The following is a 12575-nucleotide window of genomic DNA, read 5'->3' on the forward strand; positions in this document are numbered from 1 at the left end:
AAGCAAACAACGCAATAAACCTCTGAAATTGTAAATAGATATTCTGTGGCAGAAATTGCCTTTGATTGTGATTTCTTAGCTAGTATGATTTACAGTATCTAGCACAATCAGGGTCTGAAACAGTAATTTAAGAGCTGTGTAATGTCAATAAGAAAATCTGATACTTACAAAAATCTGCCTGACGAGCATTTTTCAACTTTATGATTCTCACAGTGAGCAAGGAGTAAGGTGTCACTTCCTGCTGAAAAAAAACCAACAAAGGAGATATATTTTAAAGTTTTGAATAAGTGTTTGTAATGACAACCAAACACTGAAAAGAATCCAAGTTCTGTTAAAGCTATCTCTTCCATTTGGCATCACAGCAAAAATGCAATAGGCGACAAAATGCACTTTCTCCATGAACTTCATTGACCCCTAAAGGGTATAGTTATCTAAGCATACAAACAGAAGATGTGGAAGAAGAGAGTGAATAGGAAAGTGAAGACAGAGTAAATAAGCCGAGAAAGTTCAGTTAGCTAGCTATATTAAATCATATACATGACCACTAGAATCCAATATGAAGACAAAATTCAGCAAATCCACAAATCAGAGATGCTTACATTTGGTTGGCTATTCACTAGCAACCTGTGTTGTGCTGTAGATCGAATTAAGGCCTATACAAAAGTTTCTGCTTTTAATACAATGTCTGGATAACTGGAGAGAGGAAAAAAAGATTGGTCTTTTTACCTTTTCTTGCTTGTTTTTAAAAGAATCATTTTCATGGCGGGTGGGTGTCTAAGTGTTAGCACCTTGGGGAATGTCTCAGGACATACACAGTACACAGCTTTGGACAAACATTTCCATCTTGCTTTGTGGGAACACAAGTTTTCCTTACCAAATGTGCTTATCTGATTCATAGATGTGGAGTAGTATAATGAAGTACGTAGATTGGACTACAATCCTTAATTTCAAAGAAGGCTGTCTCCAATTCCTTGTTGAAGGTGCCAGGCCTGACCACCTTAGTCTGCAAAAGTTGTGACAATCATGTGTGCTTTATGGATTTTACATCTTCAGAGAACATGCTCATCATGTCCATTAGCAGCAGCTAGAGCAAGCAGGGTATTGGCAGAAAGGGGCAGAAAACAGGCAAAGCTTCATATGGCTGCAGCACATATGGTTATATTGATACCCTGGCTACATGAACAGTTGTAGAAGATTTATCAAAATAGCTGAAGTTTATAGAAAGGAAAGAGAGTTGCACCGTGGTTGTAGCAAGAGACTGAATGAAAAGGGTAAATCAGCAGTGGGGGTGGCTACCTGTATCACTGTTTACGAACAGAAGCAGATGAAAATGATGAATTTCAGGAATTTCAGACTCTATTAAGTTCCCAAGCTGATCTATGATTATACTAGGAACAGGTCTTGTTAAATAGAAGGGGTAACACAGAATGACTGCAGTGAATGTCAGAGGATGAAGTTCCGCACAAGAAAGAAAATGCAGACTCTGTCATATCCTGAGGTCAGACTACTGCTGCATGAAGAGCACTAATCTGCATACAAATATGTTATAAGCAGATTCTGAATTGGATATCTCCAATAAATGGAAAGATATAAATAGTATATCTATAAATAATATATATGTGAAAAAGTCACCTTGAGATAGTCAGGTTATGAAGTACTAAGAAATTTTTTTGAGGACTTCTGAGCAAAGCATTAATCAAAACAAAATGTTATGGCATTAAAATGAGGCAGATTTAGGAACAGAGAAGTGTTAGTTCACAGTTCTAATAGCGAGGGTCTTTGGAAGTTATAAAATGATCAAATTTATTATGATGACACTTTTGGATTTGCAAAAAAATATTCAGCCAAATAATACTCAAGGCACAGTACATATTGGTGTCAAGCAATGGGTGGCCACTTCAGTAGAGGCCTGATGGTAGCCACTAATATTCAGAAAGAGCTCAAGGAGAAGTTGAGATAATGGCAGAAGACAAATAGCTCAATAATTCTTAGTAAGGTAACCTCACAAAACACAACAGCATGAAGAGGAGGCCAAAGAAACAAGTTGTTGTGAAAGCTAATCACCAAAACTCTGAAAACATTATCTGAAGTAAATGGAGGAAGATGATGAAATAATTCAGAGATGTTATTTTCTGAGAAACTTCAAATAAAATAACTGGGATAAACTCCTGACTGAAATTAGACATACAGACATGCTGCTACTGTGACAAAAGTCAAAGACTGCTAAAAAGGTCGAAGTATAAGAAATCAATGACACAAGACAGTACATCAGCTGAAGTGTGTAAAGCATTAGACTATGAGGAATTCATCATGACAAAATTTGCTTAACCTCCCAAATAATTTCTATCACTATGAGAAGGAAAGACATGAAGGTCATAAAAGGAATGTGCAAAAAAATGCAGTAATTCTCAGGCTATGAAGTAATCCAACAAAGTGGCAAGACTGAATTTTTTCTAAAATGCTGGATAATTTAAAGGCATTTTAAATAGATGTTAGCCTAAAATAACCAGAAAGCTTTGCCCATGTGCTCAAGCTTTTTGCTGTGAGGTACAGAAGCATCACACTCAAAACAAGAATGCTTAGTGCATTCTCTTTATCAGGGTACAAGGGGTAGAATATCTTGTCTTCTGGGTAGATGTATTCCAAAACTAAAAAAAGGAATTAATCACTGTTGCTCAAAGTTGTGTGTAGGGCACAGGATATTTTATAGGGCTGTGTTCTAAACAGGGGAAGTAACATCTCAACATTGTCAGGACACAGGCTGAGCCAGCTCCACAATATTTTTTCAACCATTATTGTTAGACTATTTCTCTTCCACCAACAAGGAACTACTCCATGTCTACTTACCTCAAACTGTTTTGTTCTGAGAAGAACAAACACTCATTGGGTTTGTCCTTTTGTTTCTATTACTTTCTCAAAAATAGTACTCAAATTAGAGAAACACATAAAAACTCTGGCAGACATATTTCAGGAGAAACAATGGAAAGAGTTAAAGAAATTGCATTTAGTATTGCTGATCTCTTAGCCTTCTTTAATGGCACCAGTCCTTCAGCCAGCATTTTGGAACATGTGTTTTTAAAGATTGACAGAGTTGTGTATGAACTACTATGACTTGGTAAGTAGAATGACAGAAACAGAAATAAACGTGGGTTCTGCGAAGACACACTTTCACCAAGCACTGTTTGTGCGCTTGTACATTGCAGCAGACTAAAGTACAGGCTATGGGATGAATGCATCACAGAAACCTCATACTTTGCATGCAAATGAAAACAAACTGATAAAAAAGTATGGTAGGGCTATATTCAAACAAAAAACCCAAATAAAACATTAGAACATATCCAGTGTTTCTATGAAGAGCAGTAAATTACGACACAGATTAGACAGTGTCAGAGATTATGCAAGGCTACAAACACCTCATTTTTGTAGAATCATGGTGAGAAAATGGATAGGTATATTTGGTGTCACTGGAAGATAGCTTGGTGCAAAAAGCAGAATTTTATTTAAATTTTAAGAGCTTGACAAGGGAACAATAGAGCAGAGAACCCAATCAGCCCAAATGTGCAGATTAGAAATTTGATTGAATGAGAACCAAGAATTATTCCACATCTCCAGGAGGAGAGCTCTAAGCAGGGGCTGCATAAGAGAAAACCCAGTGTGAGCTATGCGTGTAAACTGTGTACTAGGAGGAAATCTCACTGTAGTGCCCTAGAGAGTCCTATGAGAGCAAGGTACTGGCAATGCCAGCCGGAGCACACTCAACATTCAGTCATGGAACAAAGACCACGAGAGAGAGAATGGAAAAAGTGACTCAAGGAATTAAAAACAGAGGAAAGAGCTAGTGACGGGAGCCTGAAAGATACATTCAGTGTGTTTTGTGTTTTGTTGGAGTCAGGCAAGCCATAGCTGATTTTCTCTCAGCCTGAGCCTTGTTCCCTGGGTCTATTCATTGGGTCAGAATGATTTATTAGCAAAATCCCTTCTGCTATTTGGCTTCCCCCAAGAACATGATTACTTTAAGTTTGAAGGAATAATGAAAATACTAGTTTTATCTCCATATCCTCATAATTTTTACTAGTTAGAAAACGTTTTTCACAGCACACAGAACCAGTCTCTACCCTGAAATGTCATCCTCCACCCCTCAATGACATTCAGATGGCCATATTACAGAAATCGAAGTTCTTTGGAAACAAACAAACAAACAAACAAACAACTTTGTTCTAGAAAACATTTTCATCCCCTCCTTAGGGCATAAAATGAAGAACGATATTCTTTGATCATAACAATAATTTGAGGCACCAATGCCTTTGAAAAGAGCTAATTATTAAGCAAACTATTAACTATAAAGGAAATCTCTGAGATACCCTCCTCACAGAAGTTAGTGAAAAATTACTTCCTATAATATTTTCCTGATGGCCAAACACCAGACATGAGAAATACTGCAGATAATTCAGAGAGCAAATAACATCTTCATGTAACTGAAGCTCAAGTCCCTGGTGCCATCAATGAAAGTCATACGACTAATAATTTTTTCCCTCTAGTCACTGCAATAATACATTGAACAATGCTAATAAACTAAGAAGCAAATGTGCTGCCTCTGCTGATTATCATTTGTGTTACCTTAAAAATCCATACCAAGTCATGAGCAACTCCTGATGCCCAGAATAAAGGAATTATTACCAAAAGTTTGAGAATCCACAGTACACAGATGAGTAAATCCTCTTGCAGTTCCCGCAAACAAAGATACGTCTGTGTACCATGAACCTCTGAACTTCTCCCTGCAATTCAGAGTGATGGGCAGACTGAGCATCCTCCCTCAAAGGCTCATTGTTACCCTTGCAAAAGGTAACCTTGCATGACACAGTTCAATCACAGATGCTTTTTTTATAAGAAGGAAAGGTGACAGGGCCCTAAGTAATGTCATGGCTTTTTCTAGTTTTGCGGCAAACTGTTAAGGAATATGTATAACTTAATGTTTATCAGCTACAGAAATAAAAAACTGATTAACATTCTTCTGGTTTCTGATTTTCTGTCCAGCAGAATACTTTGGTGAGACTCTCTGCCTCATGTTAATAGTACTAACCTTGAGCTGAGATTATGCTTCTTGGTTTCTTGCTCTTTGCATTACTGTGTATCAGTTTTCACTGCATACACAGGTAATAAGCCAATATCTATTTTTTTAAATTGGTAATTTCCGAAGGAAAATACCCTTTTTTTTAATTTTTGGAAAGAAGTAATTATTTTATATAAGACAATGCACTAACAAATAATATCCAGTGATAAACTCTCCAGATTTTTGTAACTATTTATGGTCTTCCTTTAGTATGTTTCATCTTTCCTGTATTCATGTGTAAACTGCTTTAAGGAAAACTGGCAGTTCAGGAGTCCCTGAAAAAAATAAAGAGATGTTCTCTCGATTCCTTCATTCATTTTAAAATACAAAAGAAGTTTCACAAGGTTAGTACATTTTTCTGAAAATTTAGTAGTGGGGCATATTTGGCTTTGCACCATAGGTAAGAGACACAGCTAAATTTCATGCACAGCCCCAGGCATGTTTTTCTAAAACAAATCCAGTAATTATTCAGTTTATCACACAGCCATGCAAAGTTCTCTCAAACTCAAGCAAGTACTTGGGCAAATGTTTGAACATTCACGTTAAGGAATGGGGCTTAATGTCTGCTACAAGCATATTATCCTTTCTAATAGATCTCTGCTAATGATTATCCTCCTGTTGAAGACGGCAAGCCATGACTTGCAAAAATCCAGGCAACTACTGAAAACTATCCAGGAAACCCAATGCCAGTAAATGCAGAAATTGGCCAGCTCAGACAAGCCTGCGCCTTTAATGCCAGTTTTTTACCCAGCTTTATTACATAGGAGAGAAGACATATTCAAAGCCAGGAGACAAACAAGGAGTGTCTGAGAACCTCTTCATTGTTAAATACCTGCGGATAGCAGACAGAACTTTCAGAAATTCCCTTAGTAGGGAGAAATTATGACACAATACATTAAAGCTGTGCAAAGGGTTCCATGGGCCCTATATATAGGAGTTATGGTCACAAAATCCTTTTTTTATATTACTTTATGTACATTCAAAAATATATGCTGAATTATAACAATCTCTGTGTAAATGTAACAATATTAGTGGTAAAGAAAGGTTGGATGCTTTTAGCCATGGATATTCTAAAGCAACTTCGGTATGAATACATGAAATCATTACAAAACCGCTAAGGAGATTGGGTCATTGTTTTCCCGAATAGCTGCTTTTCCTGCTTGAGTACACTCCCTTGCTGAACTTTAGCACACAGACACACAGAGAGCAAATTGCGAACACCTAAATGACATGTCAGCTTTGGTTATGCTACTTTGCCATTTACATCAAGTTTCACACCCCACTGGTACTTTGTCACCCTTTTCTACACTAATTTCCATCTTTAGGAGGTGCCAGAATGGTGTTAATAAGAGATTGGTTTCATCAATTAGTGTCATAAGGTTATGACATACATAATCAAAACAGTGTTTGTAGTTTTCTGTTGATTTGGAAGTCTGATTACACACAAAAAAAAATTTAAAATACAGGTCTCCTATGGGCTATAGATGCTTTAATAACACATCATTTAAGATGCCAACAAAAATAAGTTTTCTTTTTATTTAGAGTACCCAGGTTTTACTTTGAGGTAGCTTGACACAATGCCAGCTGCAAGTTAACCTGGAGCGGAGACAAAAATCATCACTGATATAGTCTGCTACGTGGCTGATGCAATTAATCTCTGTCACAGGCCCTGCAAATGTTGCTTAAGCTGTTCTTTTGTTGTGATGAGGTGCACAGTGAGCGAAGTGGACATTTTTTCTGGAAACAGGCATTAACGTCCAGAACCCAAAGGATCAACAACACCCATGCTCTGAATCTCCAGTTCTGGCAACATTCTCTGGGTTAAAGCTCCATTAAATCCATAGAGATAGATATCATTAAAATAACGCCAAAGTCAGTCCCATTTTAACAGAAAATTGAGAGCATTTTCATTAAAGAATTTCTCTAAGGAATAAACCCATGAAAACAACACACTTTGTGAAAATAGACAAAGGAATGGAATAAAAAAATAATGGAATGGAGATGTTTCACCTAAAAAAATTTTTCTTTCATTAAATATTCCTATTTCTAAATAAGCATGTGAATCTTTAATAGCCAATTTTGGGGAAAAAATATCCTACCCTTCTAAAAAATACTGGTTTAGTCCTGCATATTTCTGGTTTGTTGAAGTTGGTACCTTAGCATCATCGCTTGGGGCTATATAGTGCATCGTCCACTTTCTTTCTTCATTTTCCAAGAGTCTTGATTTTCTGCTTGAATGTTTCTGAGGGAAGAAGAAAAGGGGATGAAAAGGAGAGATGAAAAGATAAATTTTTCTACTTATTTCAATTCCTCAATTGAGATTGAATTGCAGAGTGAAATGGGCAATTTGCACCTCTTCATAGTGGTGAACAAAATGATTTCACCAGGAAAGTGGCAGTGTACTACATGGAAAGATAAGGACTCCAGTCCTGGTAGATGCAAATATCCAAGAAAGGACAATCTTGTTTTCCTGGAGATTTATGTCCTACAGATAACAGTACACTTGAACTGTTGTAGTCCAGAGACAAATCTGAATCAAAAACTCAGAGACTCCTTCCAGGCTGGTTCTGTTTTCCACTTACCTGAGGTAAGGCAGAGGTTGATGCCATCGAGATCGCTGCTACATTAAAAGAAGCTGCTGTGAATGGCACCTTAGTAGTAGGCTGCACAGTTGCCAGTGTCTCCTAAAACACATTTACAGTCTTGAAGAATGTCAGAAGTTGCTGAACAGGTGTTTTATTCGATTGAGTCAGAGCTCCACCCTTCCATGATTTCTGAAACAGGAAAATTTCCCACCCACATTATTTGTTCAAAGAGCAGGTCTGCTGTAGGGTATGAATGTTCATATGTGCAGATCTTGTGACTGAGCAGAGTGAACTATCTGGGGGCTTGTGGAAATGCAATAACAGCAATAACCTGATTGATTATGTGATAGAGATCATCTATGAGAAACAGCCTTACAATGATGTTCTAAAAGTGAGGACAACAATAGCCTAATAAACACATCTACCTCTTTTCTCCACACAAAGACCCTGAATTCCATGCATGATGGCCTCCATAATAAAATATAAATTTAAAAAACCAACACTGGATATGATCACTAGAAAAAAGACATTTATGTATGAAGATGTTAAGAATTCTTCTGAAGCTATATTTTCCCTGAAAAATGCTGTTGCATCATGGTTTCTGTGTGTACAACTCGTTTTTATTGTAGTATTCTACTTCAAAAGAAATTAAAGAAGACTTGATAAGCTCCATTTTTGTGCTCCCTAAAACACAATGTATCATTTTTTCAATTTGAAATGTTTTACTTATTTCTGGGTTTCACATTTAATACAATATGCATCTTAACAAATTTTTATGGGATTTAAACATTTCACCTTGAAAAATCATGAAGCATTTCAACAAACAGTAATACCATTTTCTGATGCAAGAAACATCCAAATTTCTGAGCAACTTTATTCAAATCACCAGCCAGCTGGGCACTATTAGCAGATTATTGAAATTTAATGGACTGATTCTGTACATTTTTTTTTTTTTAATCTCACGAGCATCTGCATATGCTTAGCACATCTCTAGGAAGCTCAGTGATTAAGTTTTCTAATTCATTATGCAAGCATTATTAGGCATTATTAGTTTGTACTGAAAGTCCTCCCAAAAGATTAAAAGTAGTGCTGACGAAAGAACTTGAGATTGATAGGATGACAGGGCATGACGCTTCCTTTTACAGTCAGGTATAAGTATGAAATCACAGCCACTCTGACTGTGGCAATGAGTTTTGTACGAGGACCTTGTCTGACAGAAACTAGACACAAACCTAATCACTTCTAGCAGTTTCATTACATACTTTTCTTATATGAACTGAGGAATCAATAGGAAAAGCTGTTGTTACAAGAAGAACAAGACAACCTGATGATCTTATATGCAGTATTCCATCTTTCCAAAAGTTTGATTTCTTAAGTTTAATTTTGTATACTCATTATCTTTTTTTTTCATCATTGTTTAATGAAATAAGCACATTTACTTTGCCAAAAATTTGCTTTGAACTTCCTTTCTCATCTTCATTGGATTGAAACTTCTTGATGGAACAGGAACTGCTTAATTGAAGCCAGACTTAGATAATCTACAGCAATATTTTAAGGAGAGTCACATGCCTCTCCCATGCTTTGGCTAATGCTTTGCTTAATATGAGCACTTGTACTTCCGTAAAAAAAGTTTTAGAATCTGACTTTTTTTTTTCCTGTAAAAAGGGTGACCAGACACCATTTAGAGAAAATTACCTGTACACACGAAAACACACACATTTTCTGTTTCTTCTGCTACAACCTATTCGTATCCTTGAAAGAAATGCTAGAAGAGGTACAGAACCACAACAGAGGAATATTAGCTACAATTTTTTTGTAAATGTGCCCCACAAAGGTTATCAGCTCGAGGTCTTGTTTCTGTGACGTATGGAAACTAATGGGTGAGAGGTTTTTGCATGAGATCCTGTTTTCATTTCATATTGTCATAGTGTACCTTTGGTTTTAAGACAAAAGGAAATGAGGTGAGGAAAGAAGCCTCTAGCATCCTTTAGGAAGCTAACCAGGTGTTGCTTGTTGCCTAACAACTAACTTTTCTTTCCTGACTCAGTCCTTCCACATATAAAATACTTGTTCTTTAAGCTCAAGCCAGAGGCAGCCAAAGGTACCTTTGATTCAGAGCTGACACTGGTATTGAATTTCCTAAATAAGTTCAAGGTTCAAAATGGCTTTTTGCTATGAAGCACTATTCCTTTTGAGGCAAACGTCCTTTTCACAAGGCATGCACTTAGGATACACTTGACTGTTAAGTCATCTAGAAGTTAGAGTAGAAGCTGATTGCTTGTGTTTCCTCTGTACTGAATGGAGGAAAAGGAAAGCATGGTAACTGCAAGTAGTGACTAAATCCCTTTATACTGGAATCTTCTGGAGAAGCCCAAAGGTCCAGGTCATACTCGACGCCTAACTTCTGAATGTCTGAAGGTAGCTGGGGTGAATCCCACCCTGAGTAATCAGTATGTCCTCTTTAATCACTTGTTTCCAGAGTTACAGATGCTGAGAAACCTGACATTGAGGAACTTGGTTTTGTTGTTACCACATGATTCACCCTCTTGCAATGTGAAGCTGCAAAACACCCTTGGGCAAAAGCTCTATTAGCATATAAATAAAAAAATCCTCTCAGGGATTTATTCAAATAACAAAGAAGAGGTTTTGGGATTACAAGGGTGGCAGAGAATGCAAAATTCAATGTGGCAAGTATCAGTACAAGTACAAACTTCCAGCCATATTCCAGTTCAGGATCACCTAAGGCCCCTGTGATCATGAAGTGGACAGTCTGATGTGGGACTGCTGTTCATAAAGCACAGGCTGTATTGTGGTTGCTCATGTCCAGGCGCAGTAAGGGAGAAATAGTAACCTTGGTCATCTGTGAAACCTCAGACTGTAATCTGTGCAAGTTCAGCAGCAGCTTTATACAAATCTGAGACAAGTTTGGGACAAATGGGGAATGTCAGAGGGGAAGATTGACAGAAGAGACTTCAACAACTCCCTAAATGTAATGCACTCCTGACTTGTGGGGGAGAGCCCCAGTGGTCAACTAATGCATTTAGTGTAGCTCAAGGAGCAGAGAAACTATGCTGGGCCACCGCTAAGATATTTACACTTACGGCAATTTTGGGGTATTTTGGGGTCTGTCTGTCGGCTGGTGAGCTACCAGTTAAATGCAGATCACCCAAAAGTGCTCTGCCTTGAATTGATTGTCATTTAAGGCTTTTTCTGCAATGATTTTTTTTTCCTGGACTAGTCTGATGGTGTCTAAGACTACAATAAACATGTTCTGAAATTACAACCAGTTGCTGAGCTAGGCCACTTTTAACAATAATGCTCAAAGACAGGTTGGATCAGATATTCAAAGACTTATTAAACTGACTGCTAAGGACAAACAAAAGATTAGATAGATTTTGTGGGGTTTTTTTACTTTTCTCAATCATTCTTGATGATCCCTCTCTTCAGAGGGAAGCTCTCATAGCTTCTCTGCAGCCTACAGATTCTTCTTTATGTCTCATCCCTATATCATGGGCTTTTGCACATCATATACTTCAGCACATCTTCCTCTCAGATTTTACAGACCACCTACTGGAACATAGGAGAAAGGGATGGTCCAGCTTCACTGAAAGCCCTTCTGGTGTATTCCTGATTAATATCTTTACTAGAAACAGACATCTTCTACTCCTCAGGGATACAGCAAGATGAAGCTAAAGTGCATCAGTGTGATGCTTCAGACATTAAAAGTATATTACAAGGTGGATCATCTGCATAAAAGCAAAAATGTTCAAGTTCATGTCAGAAAATCAAGAGATCATAACAATCTCCATGACAGCAGTGGCAAATATCACTCAGAAGAATCAGGTTTTAATATGGCAATGGCTGTGAAACTTTGCCTGATCCCAATAGTTGCTGCTGGTGAGCCATATGCCCTTCATTTGAATAAGATAAATATGTATGTAATAATGAGAAATGTATACATAAATATATTTATCTATAATTCAAATATAGATTAATAGAATCTTTTAGGCTTGAAGAGAGCTCTAAGATCATTGAGTCCAATCGTTAACCTAACACTGCCAAGTCCACTGCTAAACGATGAAGGCATAAGGACAGAAAAAGTGAAATGGATTGATAAAATTTGAACCATAAAGTAAAATCAGCAGAAAAGGGAGTGTTTCTGTACACTAGGAGTACTATATTGCTTTTCGGAGGGCTCTGTATGCTCCTCCACATGAGAAATATGAAGTACGGATATTTGTTGTTACATTTATACAAACTTTACCCAAACTCAGAGAAAATGTAAATACAGAAAATATTTCAAAAACAGTTGAAGTACTTAATGTCCTGGACAAACACTGACAGTAGCTCAGATTTGAATGGTTATTTGGCCGGCTTATTCTTTCATGGAACATAATCTCTCTTCTGATCTGACTTGTAGAAGACATGTGCTTATGCACAAGTACAATTTTTTTTATTATGGAGCTTAAATATTTGTAAGGCATGCCCTGCATGGATTCTAGTTCTTACCACCATCACCATAGTCTCCCATCAAACACTAAAAGACATAGGAACTGCTAAAGCAACTTATCCTAAAATAACTGGCTTCTAAACATTTACAGCTGTAGTAAGTTAATGGTATCTTAGTATCTTAATAAAATCAGCATGTGCTGATAAGGTACATCTTTGAGCTTGCTATTCTTGTCTAATATATGTCACATAATATGCTATCGCCAACTTCAAATTTCCACTGTTCATTGCAGTTATCTCCAATGGATAAAGTACATTATAAGAATCTAGTTCATACATAAATCTATTGGTCACCAGAGGGCATTTCCTGACTAGAGAGAAAAATGTGGTTTCCCAAGAGGACTGTGATTTGAGAGTCCCAGAAAAGATCA

General features: G+C 37.1%; 1 protein-coding gene across 1 annotated transcript in view; it reads right to left on the bottom strand.

Moving 5' to 3' along the window:
- The window catches only part of LOC103760805 (cytosolic phospholipase A2 epsilon), a 33964-nt gene extending 26245 nt beyond the window's left edge, over positions 1-7719 (bottom strand). Inside the window, exons 1-4 of the mRNA XM_029964244.1 lie at positions 7693-7719; positions 7274-7352; positions 3246-3262; positions 169-238 (exon numbers count right to left, since the gene is read on the bottom strand). Coding sequence (XP_029820104.1) covers positions 169-238; positions 3246-3262; positions 7274-7352; positions 7693-7719 — 193 coding nt within the window. The remainder of the gene's footprint in view (positions 1-168; positions 239-3245; positions 3263-7273; positions 7353-7692) is intronic.
- Positions 7720-12575: the final 4856 nt, after the last annotated feature.

This window comes from Manacus vitellinus, unplaced genomic scaffold, assembly GCF_001715985.3.
Source record: "Manacus vitellinus isolate BGI_N305 unplaced genomic scaffold, ASM171598v3 scaffold_6_pilon, whole genome shotgun sequence".
NCBI classification, from domain to species: Eukaryota; Metazoa; Chordata; class Aves; order Passeriformes; family Pipridae; genus Manacus; species Manacus vitellinus.